The sequence below is a fragment of the Anas acuta genome, chromosome 1 (assembly GCF_963932015.1).
Source record: "Anas acuta chromosome 1, bAnaAcu1.1, whole genome shotgun sequence".
NCBI classification, from domain to species: domain Eukaryota; kingdom Metazoa; phylum Chordata; class Aves; order Anseriformes; family Anatidae; genus Anas; species Anas acuta.
In genome coordinates, this window is record NC_088979.1 from 172781637 (window position 1) to 172797175 (window position 15539).

Below are 15539 nucleotides of genomic sequence, written 5' to 3' on the forward strand. Positions count from 1 at the left end.
TAATTATACACAGTCTTAAGAAAGGGAAAGCTTAATGTAAATAAATACCAAGTGTTACAGGCATACAGAAGGGTTAGCTCTTGGGAGCTCCTTTTTCACCAAAGTGCTTTCAATGTCTCACCATTGTCTTGTCAGAGTCTAGAAACTGGTAGTAGATTACTAGCAGATTTTTCTCTGTTTCATAAATGATAGGGAGCACTTGCTTTGATTACAGAAATAGAAGAATGCCAACTCATATTTTTGTTTAGTTTCTTTTGAGCAAAGAGAAAAGTTCCCTGTAACAGTATCAGTGTGGCTTCAGGGGAACAATCCTAACAAGAAAGTAATGTTTGAATAGCCACCTGTGCCTTACCTGGCAGGCAACAGATAAATCACAGTTAGCAAGAGAAAGAACGCTGGGCCCACAGACTCCCCCATGGAAATCAGCTAAAGGAAGTAGGAAGGATTACTGTATCAATATTAGATGATAACTCTCAGAGTTTATTTAATGATATTTGGAGGCTTTTCTGCCAGTCCCCACTGCCAGCATCAGGAAATTAATTGATTGAGAAGCTCTACTTGTGTTTTTAAAGTCAGCTTCTTTCCCTTGTGTTTGAGGGTAATCACAAAAATGTGAAGCAGAATATGCTATAAAGGCTCTGATGCAGAAGAGTAAACCCAAAGAACTCCAACTGCATATTTTCTGAGGTACCCTATGATTTGAAGCCAGCCTCACAATTGTTTGATACCTGACTCACAGCCACACAGAACTGTCAATATTCTGGCCTAGCCCTACTCTCAACAGTGTGTCCTAGCCACCCTGTTTGGAAAGACTCATTTCTGGTCCCATGAATGTATGCAGTAACTTCAGAGTAATTCCCTCCTTCCATTTGTCCTTCCATTCACCAAGCAGTTTTGGTCCGGAGTTAACTCAGGAACAGAGATCTCGTTTTGGTGAGTTCTTGCTTCAAAACCTATCCAACCAGCAGAAATCAGAGCAGGTGTGGTTGCTGTCCTTCAGTTTCAAAGGTCTCTTTCATCTTTGTTATCAAACTTCCTGGGTAGGTTTGCTGGGAACACCACGGGCATATAGAGCCTGCCATCCTCTACTGTGTCAAATTACAGCATGAAATGGCACTGAGCTATTGCTCATTCTGTAACCCCAAATATTGTTCTTTCTCCATGGGTGTGTAACATGTGAGACAACAGGAGATGTGCAATTGATTAATTGAAAACTATTCAAGCTTTTTGTTTTTGGCTATCTAATTTAAACAAGTCTACAGGCAGGAACTGTTTGCTTATGAAGGCAAACTTCTCCAGCTTTGCTGGAGTTCCCTGTACAACTGTACATTAAATAAAAATAAAAAGGAAAAGTATGTAATACTGTCTGTGAATCATAGGTTTTCATTTAATTTGCAAAGAAAATTTGGATATTTCTACAAAGCACAGATTACTTCACGGCTAGAAATGAAGGTTTTGCCCACATTCTTTCTTAAGTTAGACAGCCTTTCTGTTTATTTCTGCTGGGGAGAAGCAGATGGACTAAAATGATATTCTGCACTGATTTATTTTGAATATGTCTGTCTGGCATTGACCCTTTAACTTTCAACAATGAGCTACTTGAGTATCCTGAAAGATAAAACTGGCATTTTGGAGCATTCTGAGAAAGGATGGTGATATTTAATTTCTATTCTGATGACATCCTATCCAGACAAATAGTGCACATAAATTGTGAAGTTTAAAAAACATGCTTTGGGCAGTGATTTCAATTACTTACAAGGCAGAGTTTCTGAAATCTGCTCCTGACAGTCTGATTTTTGCTTGTGCTTGCAAAAATAATTGTATACCAACTTAGAAAGGTTTGGAATTCAAATCGAGTTACATATACGAACCTTATCTGGTAACTTTTGTATCTGTAAATTATGTTAGAAACTTCCTTGAAGATTGATTTCATTAGTTCGGTTTTTGTCTCTAAACCAGACTTCAGAAGCACATGAGAATGAGGGAAGCACAACACTACTGAATATCTCTGAGTGCTTCAGAACACCACATTTTTGTTCCTTCTATTCAAACTACCTTAATGTTTTAAGATAATTTTTCCTTTGTCTCCTCTGAGCCATTTTCCCAATAATGTTATTAATTAATATAAATTAACACTGGGCCATTTTCTCAATTACACTTATGCACTTCTTTTTAAGAAGGACAGAAAACCATTTAATATAATGATGGTCTTAGGATCTGATTCTCCTCTTGCTACTGAGGAATACATGGATCTGTATCCCATTTCTGTGAACCCAGTAAGCTGGATACCTAGGTTGGGGTCACCTTTTCAAATCTTTCCCCTAACTTCAGTAAGCATTTGGGGACTCCTCTACTCTTACTATTAACAAAGCGGCCAAGGGCAACTCCCAAAATTTTTCATTTCAGAAAAGGGAATCAAAAGATATCCTCTGGCAATTTCAATTCTGCCCTGACATCTACATCATGCAGTCAGGTAGGGTGTAGTGTATCAGACAGAATTCATCCCAGTGACTACATTTCCTGGTCCCTACCTTGCACAGACCTGTAATGGTGTGCTTGGTAATGAAGACTGATGGCAGCCTCAATGAAGTGAGGATTTCACCCTGTGAGAACAGACTTCACTGGATCTGCTATTCCTTAATAAGTTGGAATTTTAAAAGTCTGTGAACAGTAAACCCCATATAAATCCATCAGGGGAGTCAAAGAAAGAGTAGTATGAGCAAGGGACCTATTCAGACCTAAAGCACATTGAATTACCGGAGATACTGTTTACAAAATTTGTAATTTTTAGTTTGTCATTGATCAGAGACAGTGACATATGCAGTAGTTAAAGCTGATTGTAAATGACAATATTCCTCAATTTGGTACCTTGTATTTCATCACGGGGCAGAACTTATTTGCCCCCCCCCCCAATATACATGTATATAACCAAATAAACAACATCGTCATTGAAGACAAATTATCAATTAGGTTTTATGCCTACAGGAATGTATTGGGCAGAAGCATCTCCAAAACTTTCTGGGAACTGTGGTAGACCAAAATATTAATTCTGTCATAGGAATACAGCTTCCTCTGCTTGCATAGCAAGTGACCTCAAGTGAGAGTATGCACCTCTCTATTTCTGAGGTGACTGAAGTGCTTTCATGCTTGGAGCTGACCTGCACCGATCCCATGTTAAAAGTTAGAAAATCTGAATCTATTTAAGTTTTAAAAGATTTTTCCCTCAACAATAGATAAGGGAAATGTATTTCTAAACTAATGATGCCTGTATGTGAAGCACTGGGGGGAGGGAGTCAGTACTTCTGAGCTGTATCACAGGAGCTTGGTTATGACCAGGTGACTCATATCAGCTTACATTACAGACTCATTGAACATAATCCTTCCCTCATTCCCTCTTCTCCTTCCTTTACCTTTCAGTGTCCTCTGGTACCTTACCCTTTGTGTAATATTTTGTCTGTTTCATGATCAGCTTTGGATTTTGTCATTAATTCTCCAGCTCAATGTCATCATACTTGTATCCATTGTTCTTGTCTTTTAAAATCCTCTTCATCCTAGTCTCTTACTGTTGCTTTCTTCTGCCGTTTCTGCACTGTTTATGTTCCCAATAGTAAAATTCTTGCCCATGCCTTCCTCAGTACTCCTACAGCTTCAGATTCTCCCTGTCCATGGAAATCCCAGCAGTGACAATTGCTGTCACCTCTGTAATCATCTTCCTGCTGACACATCTTCGCCATCACTTGTAATCTCACAGAGTGGTAATGGCAGAGTTGTTATGTAATTGAAAACCTCTGAGGTCAGACCATGTTGGTCAGGGAGCATTTGGTCAGGTCTTGAAAAGTTGAAGGATGGAGACTGCACAGCTTTGCTGTGGCAACCTGTTTCACTGCCTTTGAAGTTTATCCTTATCCAGTCTGAACCTCTCTTGTTTCAGTTTGTGCCTGTTGTTTTTTTGTCATTCCTCCATGTCCTAATGTGAAGAATCTGACATTGTCTTCCTGGTTACCTCCTTGTAGCTACTCAGGAACTACTGTTAGATCAACCCAAAACCTCCTCTTCTCCAGGCTGAACAAGGACAATTCTCTGAGCCTTTCCTCGCAGGGCAAGTGCTTCAGCTCCTGACCATCACGGTTTCCCACCATTGAACTTGCCCCAGACCTTTGAAAGCAAACTCTAAGTGCATTACCCACAATTTTCTGGTCTAATTATTCATGGTTTAGTTCTGACTAATGTCCTAAAATTAATGTTGCACTAAAAATACTATTCCATTGCTTATGTTTAATTTTCACCACTATTTGAAAAAGATACTTATTGTATTTTTACATACATGTGGGCAATGGCCAAATATTCCAAACATAAAAATAAAATACTAATTTGTATATATATACATATATATATATATACATATATACATACCTATATAAATTTTCTAAAGGGGCAGCTTCTTGTTTCTCTTTCAATTTATTTTTATTGCTGATCCTGTGGTCATGTGTAATGCAACATCCACCCACTGCAGGCCTCTCTTAAACCCTACTAACCACATTCCTTATAGCTGCCCTGATAATGCCAATGACAACACTGAAATGAATATCAACCAGCTAGCTACAGGCCTTTTTACTCCTACTCTCCTCTTTCCAAACGGCAAATCATTGTTTGTATATGAGCTGCTTTCAGTAGTGTCTTTGTCCTTGCCTGTCTCTACCAGAGGCTGCTGGAACATAGGGAACTGCTAAATCAGAGGAGGAAGTGGTGGGTGGGAGAGCGCAGATTCCAAGGGGACTACAGTCCAGTGGATGCACATTTCTCAGGCAGTTCACAATTTAAAAAGTTCAGTGGCATGACTGAGCTTGTTTTTGTGGCTTCAGATGCCATAAGGAATGAAGTCCACTGATAGACTTACCAAAATAATTAAAAAATAATGTTTAAAAAATAATGCATGCTTGTTGTTCACAGCTGCCAAGAAGCATCAAGCAGTCCTGGCCTGAGTCAATTTTTTTTTTTTCAAGGTCCTTAGGGAGGGCCAAGTGTCAAGGGAAGAGTGATACCCAGAGAAAGCATGGTAGCAAAGTAACATACAAGTATTTCCCATGAAAGACTTAGGTACTTTACTGGGCAGAATGTCAGCAGCTATGTACATGACTCTCATCTGGTCAGCTGCCTCCTTCCAAGGTTTCCCCCGAATACCCTGATTTTAATACCAAGGTTCCCTATGGGCCTAATTCAAGCACTGTAAGTACAGAAAATTGTCCTAGTCTGAAGATCTTGTTGTCTAATTCTAACTGGGATCCTGACACCAGAATTTTTCTGCTCACATCTCCTGAAGGGTTCCTTCCCAGGAGCATGCCCTGAGGTCGCCCAGCACACACTGGCAGACACAGTATGCATTACTCTGCCCGTTCACACAGGTCTAGTGGCTTGATCTCCCCTCTCTTCACTGCTCAGTTTGATGGGCTTCAACCTCACAGCTCTCAGACGCATCCCTAAGGCAGGGCAATGCCATTGCCACTCTGGGTGAGGGCACTATCTTTTCTGCTCTAACACCCAACAAATGACTCAGATTTGTACTAAAAATAACTTACCTTTTGCTTTTTACGATCAATCCTCTTATGAGTCATTTTTTTGGTTTCATCTTCGTACACCAAAACAAAGTCAATTCTTCGCTGCCCATCGCTGAAGAACAAGGAGTCAGGTTTATTGTCAAAATCAGCCTGTAAGACAAGTAGTATAGGTTAACATGAAGGATTTTATTCACCGCTTCCTTACTTGCTTCATGTTACACAGAACATCAGTGAAAAGAGAAATTCAGCACATATTAGACATACAACAAGTCAAAAATGGCATGAAAATTAGCATGGAGTAGGCTGGAGAAAAATCTGTCCAGAGGAGTTTGGCAGGTCTCTGCATGACATAAGGACAGTAGTACTTTGACCTAATTTTCTTCTTTAAAAATAGTGTAGTAGCTTTTGTCATTGGGAGAAGCATTGGGATGTAGCACCATTTCTAAATAATGCATCTGTCAAGTAATTTACATCCTGTCATGATACAATATTCTGTCTACAAGATATGCTGTCTCCTGATGGGAATCTCAGAATTAGAGCATACCCATCTGTCTTCTTACCTGCCAGAAGTTTCAGCATCTCTGCAATTAAAAAAAAAAAAAAAAAAAAAAAGCAGCAGTTTTATTCATGTTGATTCAAAACAATCATTGCCCAGAGAATAAAGAACATGGCCAGGCTGCAGATGAGTTCTCAGAATGGACACATTCTACATGGATTTATTTATTTCTCTTTTTATTACCAAAATCTCAGCAAGTAGAAAACCTTGTTGTATGCTGCACATCCATCATGTTAAAATATATGCCAAAATAAAAAGGATTAATATATCCATAAGCTATTATCTAGTCCCCAGAGGAAAGTAGAAAAGATTGTCATACCCACTAATAACATCTTAATGTGTTATTTCATGTGTATAACAACACAGACACATTGATGATGGGGTAGCCTGAATTTTCAAGTAACGTTTTCGTAGATTATTAGAATACTCTGTGGGCACTATCACAAGTAACAACACCCCTCTCAGTTGATATATAATTGTTATGTTATCAGAAATGTCATGTTACGTAATGAGTACCAAACTCTAAATTATTTGTCTGGATCCTTACATGGGATTAAATAGGGTAGTGCCACTGAATTTACAGGATATCAAAAGGACTCAGTGTTGTGTTACAGATGGTAAGATCTCAAAAACTAGCAAGATTCCCATACAGAACTGCAGAGGAGCTTTGCCTTCCAGATGTCTGGGCATGCAGGGTGGCTTAAGACAGACTCAGGCCAGGCAAAATGACCCAGAGTAATCTCTAGAACATGCTGTGCCCTTGGCTTCATGGAAAAGATTCTCAGATGTCATCTCCCTGAAATCTCTCTCTCAGTGCAGACCAAGCCTCATGAGGGATGCCAGGCATTCCAGCCACACGGGGTAGCGTTTTGGGAATGCCTTGTCCACAGGAGAGTTCAGAGAAATGTGGATTTGGTGTCAGAGACTCCCTACCTGCAGCCTGCAGAGGTTATTCTTCAAATGTAATAAAACTGGCGAGAATGGCAGTCGTCATTCAGGAGCATCCTGGTTCCAAGGGACAGGCAACATTTTAGGAATAACACATCAGTGTTTCCAAAACAAAATTTCCCTGTGAGTTTTATTCCAAACCTCTCCCTGTAGACTATTTTGTTACTGCTTCTTGGCTGGGTCAAAACAAGAGTTGACCAAGTGTCTCCCCATAACTAAGACAAAAATTCCTTATTTTAAATAAACTGAGGGGAGTTTAAACTCAATACTTCTTATGTTGTATGTACAAAGGCTAGAAACTGTTGCAAAGGAGGTTCTGTTAACTTACTTACTTCAACAGTTTAATCAGGTTCTTGGTTAGAACAGTTCTCTTTGAATCCCACATGTGCTGAGAGATTTGTGACAACCCTGACAGCAAGCAGCTGCTGCCATACTTACATATATATATATATCTATATATGCTGACATACGGCTGCTATACAGATATATCATATGTTAGTTCACAGCCTGGCCTAGGACTCGGGAAACACCTAAGCAGTCACCAAATCAACAGACAGCTGCACACAGTAATGGTTTGGGAAGAATGGTTTCAGCTTTCAGATGGCATCACCAGACTACAATTGCAGTGAGCATGTCTATCACCCAAACGAAGTCAGAGACGGAAATTTCTAAATTCATGAGAACTAGAGCTGGAGAAGTCACATCAAGCAACCAGACTTGAGGTGCTGGCGCAGCAGCACAAGGGTGCAAGGAGAGCTGAGGGCAGCCAGACCCTGAGCACGGCCCCTGCAGCCTCTGTGCTCCTCTGGGGCCACAGCAATCTCTGTTCCTGGCTAAAATTGCCCTGTGTTGCAATGCTGGAAACACAGAACCCAGCCTTGTGATAATGAGTAACAAGGGGAAGTGTTACCAGTGCCTAAAATGGAAGGAGTTTTAATTGCGCCTCTTCTTCTTTTGAATCTTAGAAACAGCAGCCTAGTGATTTTGTCTAAAGAGAAAGAGTTTTGGTGTGAAATTTATGCACTTGAAAACGTAAAAGTAGTAACAGCTTTCAAGTGTTTTTTCTTACAGCTTTTGGTTATTTTCCCTATATGACCTATGCACAGGATAGAAAAGAAATAACAAACAGCAAATAAAAGATCAAGTTTTTCCTAATTTGTGATTGCATAACTTCACTAAGTATTTTTTCCTTTGAACCTTGTCTCCTTTAAGCATATAAAACCTATGTGTAACTTACTGATAACTGGCTTAAATGGATTGACAATAACCAGAATCAGCATCCTGACTCATGAATTTATGTACGTATGTGTTTTTGTACACATTAGTATATGCATGTTACCATACACATACATCTTTTTATACATATCAAACTATGGTATATATAATTGAATACAGCCAAAAGATTAATCAGAATTGGACTGCATGAACCCAGATACACAGAATTTCATACTCCTGGAGCTAACTTCTTAGATGTAATCTCCATTGTTTTTAATTACTAGGGCAATGTCCTATTGACCTGTCAATAGACATTTTATATATCAATAAAGTAATAAAGAGTTGGCTCATTAAGCCTGAATACTTAAGAGATCAAGATTAAGACCCACGCAAATCAATTGTAACATAAAATTTAATGTTGCTTAATTAAAAGTAAGAAGTAAAATGTGAAAGGGAACGTAACGGTTAAAGTTCTGACAGTCATATTAGCTTAGATGTGTGATATGTCTTATAATCCCCACTAGATAGTTTGTAATGAAAAATCATATATTATTCAACGTAATTACCAGAGGAAAAACAGAACTGGAAACAAAAAATATGTGCTGTACACTGAAGTTAATAATTCCTTGGAGACAATGTTTGCTTTGTTAATATGCAATATTATTTGACAATATTACAAATGTTATTATCAGGCAAATGAATACAAGTTTGTGTGCATACACACACACACACACATACATTAATGGGGCTGAAATTCCAATACATAATTTTGCTTAAGTATCAGTAGCACTTTACAACCAAAAATAATGAACAGGCCCATTGATACCTCTTTGTTATGGAAGAAACAAACATGGGGTCTATTTATGGCACTTTCTAATTTTCTTAGCCTCAGCATAATCACATTTTAAGTACTAAGGGAGACAATCATTTGTGCACTTTAATGCTGTAATAATACCTGAGTGGATAGCAGGTTAATATTGATTAACATCATTAATGAATAAAAAAATGCATTTAGCTGTAAAATACTAATGATATTTAGCACATACTCTGCAGTGCTGTACAATCTCAAAGTGCTGTACATCAATTTCTTGCCTTCCACAGTGAGACAGGGAGCCATTAGCTGCATTACTAGCAGGAGGAACCTGCAATTGTTTGGATCACTTCGGGTACCTCTACATGAGCTAGCCCAGAGTCAGGGTGTCCACCTTCATGTAGGTGCACCCCTGTGTTTCAGGCCACATCAGGGAGCAGATCAGTGGATATTAACTCCAAGGGATGAGACCGGTGGTGGTCTTTGTTAACAAAAAAAACAGAAATGTGTATAATGCAGATGTTACATCCTCAGCATTAAAAGTACTGTTTTATAGACGTGGAGCTCTGGTCCTTGCAAGCAGCTGGGGTGCATGTAGTGGGAAGCGAGGATGGGAAACCCTGCACCGCTGCTGATGCACACATCCCAGGGAGGTGCCTGCAATGAGCACATACCCTGGTCCCCAGAGGTATGGCATCCAAAACTAAGTGACCAAAAACCAGCGGTGGAGCCCACCCTCAGCCCCTCAGAGCTTCTCAGGAAGGGGGCTGCTGCCTGCCCTTCTCCATGTGTAACCAGGCTTGCCGGTATCGAAGGGGAGTTGCCGTGTCTGACTCTGGAGACTGCGCCCGTAGCCATGGCTACACGCGATCGCTGCGGCAGAAGATGAAAGCAGACCTGAAGCTACCCTCAGCAGCGGTGATGCTGCATTCCAGGGGAGGAGAAGCGGTGGCATTATACAGCCTTCACTGCTCCAGGTTCCTCGGGGCATTACATTATTAAACAAACGGTGGGAATAATGGTGGGAAGGGCAGCACAGAGGCAAGAATGAAAAAAACTAGGTGAATGGGATTTGCAGTTATTTATTACTTACTACACCCTGAACAAGCATGGTACTTTAAATTGATTTTTTTTTTTTTTTTTTTTTTAAATAGCAAGAAATTCTACAGGAATCTCTTCTGCAGGGAGGATAAAAGACGTACTTTATTTTGTCTGCATGAGCCTTCGGTGTGACTGTCAATAGCAGCAAATGTAATCATTACTGGAGGGATAAACTACTTGTCTACAAGCTCACACAGTTTTCAGATAGCTTCAAAACAGGTTCCCGCAGCATGGCAGGAGGTAAATCAGTGCTGGGAAAGGAGAGCTGAGCACAGCCTGTGTAACTCGCCTCTGCTGATGGTACCTGCAGAGAGTCCTTGTGCTCGAGCATGGAGCCCGCCCGGTGGGACACCCATGGGTTACCTGTCAGCTGTGGGTTTTACCTCCATGAAAATGTCACTGTGCCTGTTTAGGGACATGTTTATTTCTTTCTACAGGCCTCAGGAACCTTCTTCTCCAACCAAGTAATTAAAAAAGAAACACGTGATATTGCCAGGATATCAAAAAACATCATTATTCGTAAAGTGCGCTGAGCTCATCTGGTGGGAATGTTACAGAAACATAAAGTTCTTCTTATTACAGCAGCTATTTTGTAAGATCTGTAATTACTTTACATTCTGAGTGACCAACAGAGACAACTGCTCTGACACCAAGACTAACACAAGTATTTGCTACCTCAGGATATAAATTTATTTGCATACCACAAGAAACTTACGTTGATGTGTCTCCATAGGGCAATAAAACTATCGTGCATTTAACATTTTTCCTTGTGACTCACATTTGCTAATAAAAACAGAGGGCTGTGTCAGTTCTGTTTTTAGCAACAATGAGATTATTAGTAAGATCACAATCAGAAGTGTTTTTTCTGTACCCCAACATGCAAAGACATTTTTGGCATGTAGTAAATTGAAGCAAACAGAGACTGAAAATTTCGTACAAAGTGGAAATACACGGAGTGTCATTACGGTCATACATTTCTGTCAGCAGAAAGCAGTTGGGAACCGGCCAGGCATTGGGAAGCCTTGTCCCCGGAGCTAACTTTAGATGAGACACCCACTGGACTTCCTGCCTGAGCTTGCGTGCAACTGCTGGCTGCAAGAGGGATTCCAGCTACTCTTGATTACAGGCAGACCAAATGTCCTAAATTATGAACAAAGGTGAAGACAGTACTCCCCTGAAAACCCACTTTTCAGCACCTCTCACCCTTTTCTGGATGCAGAAGCTGGGAAATTCACTCTTTCAGAATCCTCTGAAGCCTTCCCACTACATAAGTTAGTGCTTCCCACTTGACGGGCAGCACTAACTCAGTGACTGCATGAGGCACCTAGAGATTTATGCCAGAAATTGCTGCCTGTCTCCCAGCTTGAGAAACCAGGACATTGAGTTTTTCTAGAGGGCTTGGAAAGTCTCTCTCTTCAGAGAGCAATAGCTTCAGGCCCATATGTGACTACTTTGTGCTAATGCAAACAGGTTACAGAAGCCCCCCTTTGACACTGGGCAAATAAACAAAAGTTGAATGTATGTAAACTTGTGAGACTTGCACAGAAGCCCTATACTACAGTCAGGGTAAAATCCAATTATCTAGGACCACATTCAGTTTCTCTAGTCATAAGATCTCTAATTCTTTTCCTGCATTTTCCTGCCACATTTATATCTTGCTGAAGTATTACAGACAGCATCCTTCCTCACAGAATCTGGACTTTGTGGTGATTAACATCCTACTTGTGCTGAATAGGGCAGGGATCCCGTGACAAACTTAGCATGCGATCCTGTAATTTGAGACAGCATCATAATAAAAACAAGATAATTGTTATTAGTCAACAGCTTATTCAGTTTTGCCTTTTCTCCAAGATTAACTGCAAAATCAAATTCACAAAATACTTTCAGCCAGAAAACATAATCTAAATTTAGAGAACTTGCACAGCTCTTCCTTCAAATCTTCAAATTATTCAATAGTTTTAGGTTAGGCTTCCTATTCAGTTTCTATTTCTAGCTACACCTGAGTGAATTAGCACACATCTATTTCATGGGCAGGCTTGGTGGAAGTGAATTTTATTCAATCTTTCTGGCCACTGAAAGTGACCAGTGGCAGACAAGGAGGCTGTGACGTGGAAGGAGCAGTGTGGAAAAGATGCTGCTAAAACTGAGCAGAAATTACAACTGCTGGTAAACATGAGTAACCAAAAATAAAAATTGATTTTGACAGTTGATTTTTAGTAGAAATAAAAATAAATTCTACCATGACTGCTTACAGGAGACTGCTCTAACCACAAGGTATACGACACTCTGTTTGTTCTGATGCTACCTCATTTCATATAAATACATAAAAAATAAAATTCATTGAACCACAAAAAGAGTTTAAGGAGGATTTTTATAACATGCTAGTCAGGGCTCTCAGTTGGGAAATGGAAGGTCTTGGTTCCACTGCATGCTCCAGAAAATGATTAAATATTTTTCCAGAGACCAAAGCAGCATCAAATGAAGAAAACTGTCACAATTCTCTGAGGCAGGGTCAGGTGGGTATTCAGATCCCAGAAGGAAACTCCGTTTCTGGTAGATTTAGCATTTGTTTCCTACAGCAGAAGGAGGAACAAAACCACCACAACCCTTCACTATGACAGCTAACCCGTCACTTTTCCAGCTAAGGTTTGAAGCAGCTTCCCTACAGCTCTGGTGCACCTTGGTGTACTTTGGGCTAAATCTATCCCTTCATTTTCACTGCTTTCCAAACTCTATCACTATGGAAACTCTTTGTTTCTTTCTTCTATGATTCTGTTTCCAATTTCAGTTTGATATGAAGCAAAAGACCTTTCTCTTTGGTGGCCAGGATGAAAAACTAATGATCTAAACAGCTCCAATCATAGTATCTACATATAAGACAAGGCAGGCTTAATCCAAATGCCTGAATATGGATGTTTGATTTCTTGTATGGTATGCTTTTATGGATGTATGAAGAAAACAGCATACTTCCTCATACACAAATAAATCAGCAGGACCTATATCTCCACATGCGTAATACAGTTCTCCTTTGTGCAAACTGAAGGGGTAGCTAATATCATCATCAACAGGTTGTCATTCCTTGAATAGTATTTAGTACACAGCAGTGAGAGAAATGCACAGGGCATCTCAGTTACTTGTAAATAGTCAGTTTACAGGTCAATGTTTTGGACAGTGCTGTCTGGGAACCAGCTCCAGCTCTCATTACTTGGTGGCAGCACTGCAGCAGTTTCTTGAATGGATTCCTGTATGCAAAAACCATCACCAGCTCAGGCGCTCAAAATTAATTGGCCCAGCAAGCAACTCTTGACACTGTTTAACCTGTTTCTTTAAGCTTTGTCCTCCCACAACACTCACCCACTTGTAGAGGTAGCCTGAATAGGCAATACATGCCTAAAGCAAATGACACTGACTTCTGTCATTGGAGGAATGAAACACAGAGTTGTCTTTTTTGATTTCTACAGGCCTTCTCTAATAGCTTTAGGATAAGTATATGATTTTATACCTTTTTGAATCCAGGCTTATACCTTCCTGTGCAACTGCAGGCTACACTTGTATGGCACTAGGGGAAAGAATGAAATTGAACTCATCAGCATGCCATTTGAGCATCAGACTGCCAAAGCATGTGCCATGAGGCACCCAGTGGTAAGTTTTGCTGGAGTCAACTAGCTAGTCTTTAGAGATAAATGAGATCTGAGGCAGGAGATCTTCAGCTAGAGCCAGAAGCCTGTTAGCTGCAGAAAACGTTAGGTGAGCTGGGGAACTTTAAATTTGGCTAAGGAAATAGAGACCTCCAGGTCTTCTTCCTGTTTTGTTACCTAAGTCTCTGACTGGAGCAAGGCATTTCTTGTTGTCTTCAAGCTTTCTTTGAAAAAAAGTCCTAAACTCACTTGCTGGCCAACAAATACCTGAGTGTGTCTGAATTTATAAGGTATATGTGTTTATATGTAGAGTACTATGTGATCCTTTATTTATAGATATAGGATCACATACAGAAATCCTATACATGCATACAGAAAACTTTATGTGTGTATCGGTTTATGGCAAATATGTATTTGTAACTAATCTAGTGATCTGTCACTTTTAATTGAGTTTGGTGACCGTGTCAACCTGTACTTTCACACCTGAGCCAATGACTTCAGGTATGTTTAGGGAAGTAGAGATATAGCAACTCAGATTCAGTCTTGCAGATGAACTGCATATACTGCAAATGCAATGGAAAGGTATTCTGTTAGAACAGCTCTACCTGTTGTGTATGAGAAAAAATTATCGCTACTCATAGTTGAAACAAAGGAGTACCCACCCATTCTGGAGTATGGAGGTTTTGTTGCTCTGGCACCGTTCCATAAGTGGGAATAATCACCTGGTTCAATTCCAAGACTAAAAATAAACAAACAAACAAAAAAGTCAAGCATTTTAGGATTTTGTGCACTATTGTCTCTTCTTCCCTCAACTTTTTTTTTTTTTTTTTCTTAATTAATGGTTTGTGGAGAAGCCATTTTATTGCATTTTGTGTCTCAGAAGAATATTTGTCCCTCAGACTTCAGTAGTAACCAACAGGTGACAAGAGAGTAAAACAGATTTCACCAGGATGACAAGTTAATGCTTGGTGATCCTACCAACTAAATTAGTGATGCAATGCATTTCTTTGTTAGCATGTGTTATTTGGTGTTTCAGAAAACTCTGTCTATAGACTAGCTGTAGTTAGTAGTATCTTTCCATGAATAAGAGGACCAGAACTGGCTCCACCTGAACAAATAACCCTATCTCATGCTGACTGTACTTAGGCAATATCAATTAACAGTACAAGGGATTTTTTCAGAAATCCTGCAATGAGTGTGACACAGGTGGTGATGCTTAAAAAAGCCACTACATAACAGGAATGCCTTTCACATACATTACAACTACAGGTTCAATGTGTATTGGTGCCCCAGTGACTTCTTACCCATTTCTCAAGTAATACCTGTTAGGAAACAAAACAAAACAAATAAAAAAAAAAATAAAATAAAAAACACCTGTAAACACTTATTTTCCTGAAAATAAAACACAGATAAAAATTGATCTTGTGAAGTATGCTACTCTGTGATACCATTATCAGTTATGCTGGGAAAACTAGCCACCAGATGAAGCACTGGATGGATACCATACAAATTCAGCCCAATAAACCTCCCAGAAATAAATTACTAGAAGATCTGTAATTGCTGCAACATTTTGGTTTTAGTTTCTTAGCAATCTGGGGACAGGGGTGTGTGTGTCTTAAGAAGTCAGGTAACATCCTGAAGCTGAAGATAACATCAAGTGGCTGAGGGGAAGCTTGCTTTTTGCCTGTGCTTGGTGGGTAAATGGACCTCATGCT

The 15539-nt window shown here is 39.8% G+C and overlaps 1 protein-coding gene across 4 annotated transcripts in view; it reads right to left on the reverse strand.

Annotated features, from left to right (window-relative positions):
* ANO6 (anoctamin 6) overlaps window positions 1-15539 on the reverse strand; it is a 75293-nt gene that overhangs the window by 34642 nt on the left and 25112 nt on the right. For 3 of the 4 annotated variants that reach the window (XM_068669362.1, XM_068669361.1, XM_068669360.1), the window contains exon 2: window positions 5577-5705. In XM_068669362.1, coding sequence (XP_068525463.1) covers window positions 5577-5705 — 129 coding nt within the window. Of the gene's footprint in view, window positions 1-5576; window positions 5706-14486; window positions 14564-15539 lie in introns of all 4 variants that reach the window. The other variant, XM_068669363.1, reaches the window with a different exon arrangement.